Below are 12730 nucleotides of genomic sequence, written 5' to 3' on the forward strand. Positions count from 1 at the left end.
TACCAATAAAAGCTGTGAAAGGCAATTTGACAAAAACCTGCAGGTCTGGAGTTCCATGGGAGTAAAGGGGATATTTTAAAATCTTGGTCCCATGCTTTTTTTCAGATCTACCTTCAACAAACAAAAATCACAGAAAATAAGAACAAAGCCAGTGTGGGTTGGTTTTCTCACACACACAAAAAAAAAGAGAGAAAAGAAAAGGAAAGAAAAAAGACAAGAAAAACCATGCCAGCGAAGTAACAGTTTCTCTCTGGGCAAGCCGGGCAGCTGTGAAGGAGGCTGAAAGAGGCCTGCCTGAGGCAGAAGCTGCACGGGGGTGGGGGGTGCGGGGTGCCCAGGAGGGCTGTCAGCCCAGCCCCAGTACATCTGGTTTTCACAGCCACACCAAGGGGACCTGGCTAAGGGCCGCTATGTCCCCTCTGTGATTTCAGAAGAAAATCTCAAACGTGGTACTTTGGGACAGGAGGGGACAAGTGCATTCGGGCCTGCCCCCACTTGCCCTGCTGGTGAAGGGCGCATCCTACAGCGGAGAGGAGCCCCTCTGCCCTTCCTTCCTGACAGTGGAGCTGCTTCTAGCAGAGGCGAGATTAAGAGCTGACTCAGCAGGTCCCTCCCAGGACCTAACAGTGGCCCGGAACCCCTGCGTCCCGTCCCCACAGTCCAGCAGGACGAGGGCAGAGAGAAGCTCTGGTCTCCCAGGAGCAAGCAGAAGGGGGTGCGTGTGACAGCACAGCCCCAGCTTCCTGCCCCTGTCCCTCCCTCACACAGCGCCAGGGCTGCCCAGGAGACTGGGAAAGTAGGGAACACGAAGGCCGATTGATATGAATGAGTCCAAAGACCCTTGTTCCTTTCAAATTACTTAGGAAAAGGCACGACACTGCCAAAAGTAAGTGAGCGTGGCACCTGACCTGGGCTGCACAGCCACAGGGCAGGTGGCCTTGAGAAGCAAAGGGGGTCACTCTGCTGGGGAGGTCACTCCAGCCTCCCGGCTTGTCTGACTACTGCACAGACACTCGCACCTCAGGGTCATCTAAGACACAGAGCCCGGTGCCCCAAACGTGAAGGTGCCTGGGGCCCAGACATCCCATTCCTTTTCCTTCTCCAAAAAGAAGCTGAGCATCTCAGCGTATTCCAAATGCTCAGACCACCCTGCCAGAGAAAGTTCTAGAACACACCTGCATTCTGGACAGAGGAAGCTAAAGTTGCTCTAGGAAGCCAGAGGTCAAGTCGGGAGGTGGCACCTCTTCACCCAGAAAGACTCGACTGGTTCCTAGAACGACATCCTCATGGGGCTGCCCCCAAGTTGCTACCTGTGCTGAGACGGCCTGTGGTTCCAGCCCCGTTCTCACCCTTTCCTCACCTGGGCCAGCCCCCCCCACACCCCACCCACCACTTCAAATGTCCATCCCTCAGTAACCTCTAATCCCGAGTCACCGATACAAACACCTGGCAGCCCCCCGGCCCTCAGCCTCTCGCCTGTCAAGCCGGGGACTGCCCTCCTGCCCCTCTGGGCCGGAACCACAGCACCAGACCTGCCCCGAGAGGCTAGGAGGAGTGGGCAGGGTGGTCTCTGAGAAGGCACATCCCTTCCCCACGCTCCTGGGTTGGGCCTTCCCTCTCCATCTGTGACAGGCTCGCTGCAGCTCACGGGCCAGGCCTCACGGGGGCCAGGAGCCGGCACTCCCACCAGGTGCGGAGCCAGGACTGGTGTCAGGAGGGACTCTCCAGTCTCCCCAGAGACACTGGCTCAGCTCGTCCTCCTGGGGCCATGGCCTCGCCCACGGCTCCACGGCCGCTGTGCACACAGAGCTGACCCTTAGCCCGCCTCGTTGAGTGTGGGACCCCAGCCCCACTCCCATACTCACCACCCACAGTCCAAAGCCTCCTGCCCGCCAGGCAGAGCGAGGAAGCACGCACCAAACCGTGCTGTTCAAGCTGAGGGTGACGACCTCAACCCAGCCCTCCCCAGAGCCAGGCCTTGGATGGCAGCTGACTCCCCACTGCCATCCGCCAGGGGATGATGAGCATTTGCTGGAAAGATGAGGGGTAGGGGGTGCAGAGAATCCTGGGTTCTAGAAAGGTTGGTTTTACAACCCTCATTTCCCAAGCCAAGTATCCACAGGTACAGGTCACGCAACCGCAGACAGGCAGGGAGGGACAGGCCCTCTGCAGGCCCCACCCAGCCCATGAGCGGGCAGCAGGCTGACCAGGGCCACAGAAACCTGGGCGGGCGGATGACAGGACCACAGACATGGTGCCAGAGCATCTGCTGCGCACAACTGAGCACTCCGAGGTGGTGGCGAGGCCTGGCCACCCTCCTCGGGCAGGGCCCGGGTCAGAGTGGCCTCGAGGGGGCCACAACTTCTAGGGGCAGTTGACTATCTGACATAGCTGTATATCTTCTGAAAATGGGGTTTGAAAAGTCCACTCAAAAGTATGCCATGCAGGCCAAGGGAGCAGCAGGTAAGAAGTGGATAAAATTAACAGAACCAGCCCATAAGCAACAAACAAGACACCACAAAAACACACACAAAACACCAATAAAAAATCCACCAGTGCTGTATTTCCCCAAACTGGCAAAGTTCATTCTCCAGCGATGCCTACGCACTGGCCAGAGCGGAGTGGGCAGAGCTATGGTCATTTCCAGAGACGAACCAAACAGAAATATCACAAACTCAAACACCAGAAAACCACCCACCTGTTCCTCGGAGCGCAGACAGTTTAAAAAGGTTATTTGTTCAAGTTGCGACGGCCTTTCTAGGAATTTCTGCACCATGGCCTGCACTGTCTCCAGGTCTGTCCATCTCCTTGACCCCCACCTGCCTGATGCCCATGGGCCCAGCAGACAACATGCGTTGGGGGCTCTGTTGACAGAGGCCGTATGTCCCCGGGCCTGAGGCACGAGGATGCAGTGAGCACCCTCCTCCTGGGCCACCTTCTCCGGCTGCAGCGCAAGCTCTGGGCCAGGAGAAGGCAGAGGACAAGAGAAAGGCCTGCAGGCAGCAGGAGATGGCTCAGGAAGCGTGGGAGGGTTGCTGGCCCACAGGGTCGAGAGATTCCCATCTCTTCCTGTCTAGGGCTCCTTTCCAAGCGGTGGGGCCTCTCCATTTCTGAGACTGTGCCAAGACACAGCCAGGACGAAGGGCAGCTCATGCTGCAGGCTGGGCCTGGGGGACTGTGGGAGTTCACACAACTGAGCCATCTTGTTTGGTACCGAAGACATGACCAGAGACCACTGGTGGTTTCAGATCCTTTTTGCTTCTAGCAGTTAGAATTGGGCTGCAGTCACCACAAGCAGTTAAAGGTAGGAGCCCCAGCCAGCCATGCAGAAGGGTGTCCATGGGTAGTTTTCTTCAATCTTTCACAGCTAGCCAAACCAGTTTGCCTTCTCAGGGACTTTCTAAGAATACTCAGACAGACAGCTGTCAAAAACCATGGCCTCCCCAGGTCAGGGTCACCCATCCTCTTTCAGGGCACAGCCAAGCACTTCGTGGGATGTCTGCTACAGGAACCCTCAGTGGGGAGAAAGAGTCACCCTAAAGGCCATGGCCCCACAGACGGAGGAAGGAACCTGCCCAGGAGCACATTTCATCCCAAGTAGAATTTGGTCTCATGTGGGGGGCAGGGCGGGGCGCAAATTTAGCTGATAAATTTCACTTCCCCAAGTGACTCCAATAGCAATAAAAGAGTCTGACAGGGACTTCCCTGGTGGCACAGTGGTTAAGAATCTGCCTGCCAATGCAGGGGACACGGGTTCGAGCCCTGGTCTGGGAAGATCCCACATGCCGCGGAGCAACTAAGCCCATGCGCCACAACTACTGAGCCTGCGCTCTAGAGTCTGTGAGCCACAACTACTGAGCCCACATGCCACAACTACTGAAGCTCACGCGCCTAGAGCCCGTGCTCTGCAACAAGAGAAGCCACCGCAGTGAGAAGCCCGCACACTGCAACGAAGAGTAGCCCCTGCTCACTGCAACTAGAGAAAAGCCTGCGCACAACAAAGAAGACCCAATGTGGCCAAAAATAAATAAATAAATTGATTACTTAAAAAAAAAAAAAACTTAAAAGAAAAAAAGGTCTGACATCACCATTCTCATCAGAACGGAGAGAGAAGGAAGTAGTCCTTCAGTTTTGAGGTCAGAACAAATGCAAGTACCTCCATGCCAATGCAAAGTAGGCAGACTGGAAGGAAACCAGAGGTCACGCTGCCAAAGGCCCACATGTGGGGCCTGCAGATGTTTTTATTTTGTTTGGCTCCTGGAACTCCGCACACCATTTCCTCTTGCTGCCTCCTCTCTGCCGTGAGAGCTGTGAGCTGAGGGCCCAACCAGGCCCTCCACGAGCGGACCCAGCATCCTGGCCACACACCAGCTGGAGGGTCAGAGACTTCCAGCCGAAGGACAGGAATTTTCCCCAGAAGTGCTCAGGACCAGCTCCTGAGACCATGTGCATCGGTATTTCAACACCCACACCATATATGCCCAGAATGGAGTGCAGAGCCAAAAGTTCCGAGGCGGTGGAGAGAATGCAGCCTGCACACACCACCCTGAGGGGGGAAGGAGAGTGGGGGACCCTGCCCTCAGAGCCAAGTTGCCCAGGAAATAGTCCAAACTGAAAGGAGGCGGAAAGCACAGCCTTCTCTGCCTCGACTGAAATCAAAGGAAGAAAGAAAGATCTAGAGGAAACGAAATTGCAACCAACAGCAACAGGAGACAGGACAGCACTGAGGAGATGGTGACTTGCTCCCAGCTACGAACCCGAGCCCAAGGACAGTCTGCCCATGGCGTTCAAAGTGGGGATGTACAGCAAGATCCCAGTCAGGCAGCTCGGAAGGAAGGCTCTGGGGACTCTTGGGCACAGGAGCGGAGGCTGCTGAGGCTGCCTGAACTGGGAGAGGGCTCTCTGTGTGGATCTGCATAAAGGGGAGACAGGAGAATGAGTATCACCTCAATTTTAAAATGTGTGTTGATGTTAACAGTTTTTTGGGGTTTTTAAAATTTTTTTAAAATTAATTAATTAATTAATTAATTTTTGGCTGCGTTGGGTCTTTGTTGCTGCGCGTGGGCTTTCTCTAGTTGCGGTGAGCAGGGGATACTCTTTGGTGGGGTATGCGGGCTTCTTATTGTGATGGCTTCTCTTGTTGCGGAGCACGGGCTCTAGGCGCACGGGCTTCAGTAGTTGTGGCACGCGGGCTCAGTAGTTGTGGCTCGCGGGCTCTAGAGCGCAGGCTCAGTAGTTGTGGTGCAGGGGCTTAGTTGCTCCGTGGCATGTGGGATCTTCCCAGACCAGGGCTCGAACCCGTGTCCCCTGCATTGGCAGGAGGATTCTTAACCACCAGGAAAGCCCAACAGTTTCTTTTAATTGCATTAAATTTTAAAATAAGAAACTGCTGTTCAAAGGACTCTTTAAGAATAAAGTGGAAGAAAAGTAATTAAAAGAATAAGGCCCAGGGACTTCCCTGGCGGTCCAGTGTTTAAGACTCCACGCTTCCAATGCAAGGGTCACGGGTTCAATCCTTGGTCGAGGAACTAAGATCCCACATGCCGCATGTGCGGCCAATAAAAAAGAGAATAAGGCCCAAACCCCCAGATTGAGATGCTGCACTTCTTAAGAAGGTACTGAGAAAGGTCCAGCGCCCCCTGGGGAGGCGATGCGCTCACCCAGGCCGGCGTAGGTCCTCCGCTTGCTCAGGCTGGCGGCTTTCACCAGGAACATGCACGACTGGTGCGTCATCCAAGAACAGAAGACCAAGAGCAGGGCCCCCAGGACGATGCCACACTGTAGGGTTGGGAGAAAAAGAGATGTTAACAAAATAAAACTACCCGGCATCTTTACCTCTCACACTGAACAGCATGTGCGACAACCAATAGCCCTCCCCGTGGTCCCCGCCCCCTAGACACGAGGCCCCAGCTCTGTTTCATTCCCGTGCCTATGGGTGGTGGTTCCTAGCACTAAAAGGACAATTTCCTGGATGTGGTGGCCATAGGCTCTGTCCAGAGACATAAAGCCTGTGCATGACCCCAAAAGAGCACCAGGGACACCGTTTCCTTCCCAGCCCCTCCCAGAGTCTCAAGGAACAGCAAGGGGTTGCCAGTCTCCCCAGTTCCCTGCAAACACCCTACAGCAAACCACCTTCCAGCCACTTGGATCAACAGCTACGAGTGATAAACACATTCTGGAAGGAAGAGATTAAAAATGACATTTACGCCTTTCTTATAAGTTAAACAGACACTCACCATCTGACCAGCAATTGCACTCCTAGGTATTTACCCAAAAGAAATGAAAACATGTGTTCATGCACAAACCTGCATGCCAATGTTTACAGCAGGTTTATCTGTAATCCAAAAACTGAAGAAACAACCAACTGTCCTACTAGCATCTAGCAGAGTGGAACGCACACACAGCCCACGACCCAGCTCTCCTGCACGCAGGTCACCACCCCACAGAATGCGTCCACGGGGTCAAAGCCTGTACACATGTTCCTAAGCACTCCAAATAGGAAACACCATGCCTGCCTAATAAAGGTTAAAACACAGATAAATTGAGGAATGCTAGCCAGACATCGAAATGTACCTACAACATGATCCATTCATGTAAAGTTAAAATCTAGCAACACTGACCTGTGGCACTGGAGGTAGGAGGGGGCACCCTCAGTAAGAAGGCAGGGCTGGAGGGTGCTGGCAATGCTGTGCTCCTTAATCTGGGAACTGGCTACATGTGTTTGTTAACGTTATGAAAATCCATCAAGAGTACACCTAAAATGTGTCCACTTTTCTGTATGCATGTTACACTTCAATAAAATGTTAATTCTTTTGGAAAAGTACCCAAATTACTAAAACCAAACAAACAAAAAACGCAAACCAAAACTTTTTTTAAATGACCTGGCTGCCAGATCAAAACACATTATCTCCAAATTGCCCGTTGGCCTCACATTGTGTTCTGGCTGACGGCTTCTCACAGAGAAGATGCTGAGTGATGAGTGAGAGAGTGTCCTAACTCAGCCAGGCCCTCGGGGCAGGGCAAACCACTTCCAGGTCTTGGCTTGCATGCAGACCCCCCCTCTAAGCTCTTCCCCGGGCAAGTCCGCCTGGCCCATGTTCAAATGCTCTGGCAGGGGCCTCGTGCCCAGCACACGGCAGATACTCAAATCTGAATCACCAGAACCCTGCCATGGTGGCACTTGGCAGACAGGCATCAAGGATGACAGCACTGCATTTACAGACGCAGGACCAGCCAACTACACATCCCAGGATGCAGTTCTGTGCCAGACAAGTCGCAATGCACGCTGGGACATGTAGTCCTTCCAGAAACAGAGGTGGCCGGCCCACACTGGGATTCACATACCGAGACACAGATGTTGCCCCAGGGCTTCTAGAAGCCGCCAGCGTGGCCTTCCACATAGGCCTGCAGTCTCTGTCCTCCTGCCAACATGCTCACCAACCAAGTCAGGTCAACCACTCACACGGGAACCGTAAACGCATTTTCTTTCTTTTTGCTATTTTTATCCAAAATATACTAAATATGAAAAATGCAAAGTGTTAATCTAAAATTAAACGACTGGTGCCCATTTTCAGTTCCAAAATGTCCATCTTATTTTCATTTTTTCCACCTATTTGGTTTCATCACATAAGACTGGTCTTTGAAGCCTTGCTGGCCACCTGTTCTTCTCTGGTGTCCCACTCCTCCTCCCCAACCCTTAAGCAACCCAGCTAGTGGACAGCTCCTGCCCTAGGAGGCAGGTGGAGCAGCACCTCCACCGTGGCACACAGGAAGCTAAGAAGTTCATTTTTAGGAAAGAAATTACCCAATTTGATAATTCCATCAATCTCCCTTTTCTAATGTACCAAATGCCTATTTGTGAATTAAACAGAAGCCAAATGAATCCACACCTCAAAAATGGTGAGTTTCTTTCATGCAGTATTTAATGTTGGGATGACACCAATTTTTTAACATTTCAGATTTTTTCATTCAAGGTAACATTGGTATACAGTGAAACGCAGAGATCTTAAGCGTACACTCTGGAGAATTTAGTAATCACCTTGTAACCAACACCCCAATCTAGTTCCAAGGCCTGGGGGTTTGACTTGTGTGCTTCTGAATACAAGTGAAGTCAGGTCAGAGTTTAAAAAAAAAATAGTAAAGAAAAAGAACACTGAATCCTGTGGTCACTTTCCATTTTTGAAAGATCATTTTGCTTTGCTACACTTGCACTTCGGTCTGACGCTATTACTTGTGCTTAAGTTTTTCACTGAGGAAATTCCTTCGGTTTCTCTTGCAGCCCCGAGGCGGGCGAGCTGCGGGGCCGCCTCCCCCAGCCCTAGTTCCCGTGAGGGGATGAGCCCGGGGCGGCGAGGGCGGCGACCACTGCCCACTGGACTCACCTGTTTGAAGCAGAAGGGCATGGTGAGGACACTGACACCTACTATGCTGTTCACTATGTTCGTGATCAGCCCCCAGTTGGAGGCGGCGGCCGCAGTCATAGCGTGGGGTCTGGGAGCCCGGGAGCCCCAGTCCAAGGCGCCGGGATGACGGTGGGGCGCGAGACCCTGAGGGGGACGGGTGGCTGCCTGGAGGAGGCGGCCTCGCGGGAAGGCGACGGGAGTAGTCAACCTCCAGACCCCGCCAGACCCCGCGGCCGCCTCATGGCTTCGTCCCCCGCTGGCTCTCTTTGGCCACCCCCGTGTCCCCACGCCCAGACCTGGAGGAACCGCGGGGTGCCAGCCAGGAACACCTCAGCCCGGCTTCGCAGCTGCCCTGGCACACACTCACACTTCCGCCTTCCGCGGGCTCCTCTGCCCGGAAGTGACGACAAGGAGGCGGGGCTCGGGCAAGGCGCTCAAGACGAGAGGCGGGCCTGGGTGGAGCCTGCGGGGGCGGGGCCTGGGGAAGGCGGGAGGGAGAGGCCTGGGGGCGGGGCTTGGCGGGGCGCAAACCAATGAGAGGTGGGGGCTGGGTCTGCGGGGTAGGGCCTGCGGGGCGGGGCCGGGAGGCCGCTCACCTGTCCCAGCACCCCGCTAATCCTCCTGTGGACCTGGGATCCTGAGCCGTGTCTTTCAGGACCTAGAGCACAAGGAACTCGCCCCTGCGAGTTCCATTGTCACATACATATGGTATCATCAGTTTGGCCAATCTGGTGAATAAAATGGAATCTCACTGTGGTTTTTAATTTGTTCTCCCTAATTACAAATGAGGTTAATCATCTACTCATATTTTTACTGTCCATTCACATTTCTTCTTGAAATGCTTATTCATTTTTGCCCATTTTTCTAATTAGCTGTTGATCTTACGAATTTTGCGTTCTTTCAATGTGCTTAGTAAGTAGCCCTGTGTCCCTCAATTGGAGTTTGTCTGATGTCTCCTCATTATATTGGTTTTTCATTGCTGTCGTAACAAATCACCACAAATTTAGCAGCTTAACCAACACAAATCTGCTCTTACCGTTCTGGGGGTCAGAAGTCCAGAATGGATCTCACCGGACTGAAATCAAGATGTGAGCAGGTCGCCCCCTTTCTGGAAGCTCTCGTGGAGACTCCATTTCCTACTCATTGGGTAGCTGGCAGAATTCAGTTCCTTCCGGTGGTAGGACCAAGGCCCCCGTTTTCTTGCCAACCGAAAACTGAGGCCCGTTCCCAGTTTCTAGAGGCTGCATTCCCTGGCTCATGGCCCCCTTCCTCCAACCTCAAATCTGGCAACAGGGTGAGGGGGTCACCTCCCTCTCGCTTCACGTCTCTGACCCAGCCAGGAAAAGTTTTCCAATTTTAAGTATTCATGTGATTAGATTGAGTCCATCCGGATAATCCAGGATAATCTCCCCATCGCAAGGTCTGTAACCTTAATCACAGCTGCAAAGTCCCTTTTGCCATGTAAGGTAACATATTCACAGGTTCCCTGGATTAAGGGGTGCACATCTTTGTGGGGAGCCAGTATTCTGCCTACCCACACCCATGATGAAATTCAAGTTACGTTTCTTTGGCAGGAATATCATGGATGCACTGCTGTGTTTCCACTGAATCCTATCAGGTGCCGAATGATTTTGATTTGTCCCATTACTGGTGATGTTCTCTCTGATCGCTTGATTAGATAGTTACGTTAATGTTACATCTTTCTCCTTTATAAATAATGAGTGGTTTGTGGGGAGGTACGTTGAAACTAACTGTCCTGCTCCTTGTCAAACTTGCAACGTACTAATGTATCAATGTCACTGTGGACTCCTAGTTTCCTATTGTATTCAATGGGTTATCATCCATTACTATCATTAGTTATTCTGATGCTCAAATTTCCCAGACTTGGACAGTGAGAGCCCCTTCAGCTGGCTCCTGTGTCCTGTGCTGCGTCCCCATCATTCTCTGAGCACTTCCTTGCTTTCTTGCACAATTAGATGTTCCTAGCTCATCCTGTACTTTTCCAGAATCAATCATTTCTCCAAGGAGCCCTGGGTCCTTCCAGTGGGAGACTAGTCATAGAGACCAAGATCTGGGCCCTGGGTGTGTGCTCAGCCATTGGGATGCCACTGCTCCTGGTCCCTCTATGAACAGAATTAGAAGACACATGTGTGTACCACACTCACATATAGATTTCTTCCAACGTCCATCTAAGTATATTGAAAGCTACACTTTCACAGCAACATCGCCAAATACCCCTGGGGGTCCAGGTCCACAGCATTCATCTTGGTATTCTCCCTTTCCATACTTGTAACACCCGAGTTGATGCTCCCCCACCTCACTTGGGCTCCAATAGCCTCCCCTGGGCTGCCCCACCCTCATCCCGGACTCCCTCTCTACCCCACTCTGGTTCTGAGTGGCCTCCCACCCGCAATTCCCGCTGACACAGTCACTCACCTCGCCCTGCACCACCTAAAGGTTTAGGGACTGAAGTGTAAAGCAGGGAAGGACAGGACCATGGCTATTTCTGAACCTACACCCCCTGCATTCTCGATACCGACACATGAGTTCAATCAGCAGAGCTGACAGGACACCGCTGTTCCATGGGAGCTTTCTGGAGCACAAAGGCTTTGTGACCTGGGCATGTTAATGAACCACTCTGAGCCTGTTCTGGGGCACCCATCACTGAAGTGGCAGCAACTTTCCATTTGGTCGCTGGAAGTGACAGCCATGGGCACCATCGGGGGAAGGAGGGGAAGGGGGCTGGACGAGGGTCCCATCTCTGGAGGCTGGCGACTTAGGTCTTCAAACAGAGGGGGATGCTGACCCCACCTGGCACGTCTGTAGTGAGGTGAAGGAGCCTGTTTCTCCCACACTGGGGCGGGGGGCCGGAGGTGGTGCCTGCTTTACCAAGGGTGAGCCCCTCTACCACCTCCTTCCCCTTCCCCTCCCTCTCCCCCACCTCAGTCCTCACCAGAGAAATGCAGTTACCCAGCCTGGGTTAAATCCACGTGAGAGTTGTGGCTGCTTCAGAGAAGGGCTCCTGGAGAAGGTGGCCTGGGCCCCAGGAGCTGGTGGTAGGCAGAGCCAGGGCCATGGAGCTGGCTGTGCCCTGGCTACTGGGACACTGGATCAATCCTCAGTGTTTTCAGGTGTAAAATGGGGCTGATGACCCTGCTCTGCGATTCTCTGTGAGGTCACAGGTATAAGCCCCAGTGAGGGCTGGTCCCTTCTCTCCTGGAGAGCATCATTGTTTTTCGGCAATCCTCTGCTTTTTCATCTGTGTCTCTAGCTTCTAAACCGGAGGCATGATGGGGGACCAGGATGGTCCCTTGGAAATGAATAGTGGGGGCCCTGGGGGGCTTGAGCATCAGGGACCCTGGCATGGGGTCTGGGCTTTCATCACCCCAGCAAGCAGGAGTTAAATGTTCACTCCAGCCCAGTGGCTGAATTGTCCAGACACCCAAGTTCCCATCCCCCTCTCTGGTTGGGTTCTCCCTCTTTCAGGCTGTCTGTGTCAGAGCAGAGCCTGGAGGCTGCCCTGAGCCCAGGGAGGTGGCCGAGGGAAAGAAGGGGGAGCCCAGGCCTGGTGGGCCCCTGGCCCTGACTCCCTGTACTCTCCTCCCGCTGTTTATATAACCCCAGAGCCATAAAACTGACAACAGGTCCAGCAGACAGGAATGGATTTCATTTAGCATCCGCTGGGCGGGGCGCCATTGGATCACATGCTTGGGGGAATCCACCAACCCCCTCCCACTGCCAGGCCTCCTCCTCAGAGGAAGGGGCAGTGCTGGAACCACGTGGAGTGACTGGATTCACAGGGAACCTTGTGACTGCCCCCGCCCCCCCGCCCCCGGCCCCACACACACACTTGGCCCTGACCTTGGTTTTCTGGGTGGGGGTGGTCAGGCCTTAATGAGGTGTGAGAGGAGAGGGGATCGGCCCTGGTGTTTTCCAAAGTACGCTTGCTCCATTCATTTCGTAGGCCCCTTTGTGTTGGGAGAGGGGAGCATGTGAGGTGGGGAGGCGGGGGCTGGCCCCACTGTGGCCCGGAGGATGATGATTATGTCCCCTCCTCCTCTGTCAGGGGCCGCCCAAGTTGGAGATGCCTGGGGAGCTGCCCAGGTGCAAGGGAGCTTCTCTGGGGCTGACAAGGGAGAGCTGGGTGGGCCACCCTCAGCCCCCCACTGAGTGGGCCCAGTTTTGAGAGTCCATCCTTGGCCCCAGCCCCTAAAGCCACAGACCAAGGGTTTTTCCCAGGTCTCAAGCTGTGGGTGACCCGGGCTGGCTCGGGCTCTGGGAGGAGGGCTAGGGGCCGGCGGCCCGGGAGAGGAAGACAGGAGAGCAGC

General features: G+C 53.7%; 1 protein-coding gene across 7 annotated transcripts in view; it reads right to left on the minus strand.

Moving 5' to 3' along the window:
* SLC38A10 (solute carrier family 38 member 10) overlaps positions 1-8788 on the minus strand; it is a 42869-nt gene extending 34081 nt beyond the window's left edge. For all 7 annotated transcript variants that reach the window (XM_059906565.1, XM_059906564.1, XM_059906562.1 and 4 more), the window contains exons 1-2: positions 8382-8788; positions 5661-5778 (exon numbers count right to left, since the gene is read on the minus strand). In XM_059906565.1, coding sequence (XP_059762548.1) covers positions 5661-5778; positions 8382-8480 — 217 coding nt within the window. In that variant the 5' untranslated portion in view covers positions 8481-8788. The remainder of the gene's footprint in view (positions 1-5660; positions 5779-8381) is intronic.
* Positions 8789-12730: the final 3942 nt, after the last annotated feature.

This window comes from Balaenoptera ricei, chromosome 20 (genome assembly GCF_028023285.1).
Source record: "Balaenoptera ricei isolate mBalRic1 chromosome 20, mBalRic1.hap2, whole genome shotgun sequence".
NCBI lineage: Eukaryota > Metazoa > Chordata > Mammalia > Artiodactyla > Balaenopteridae > Balaenoptera > Balaenoptera ricei.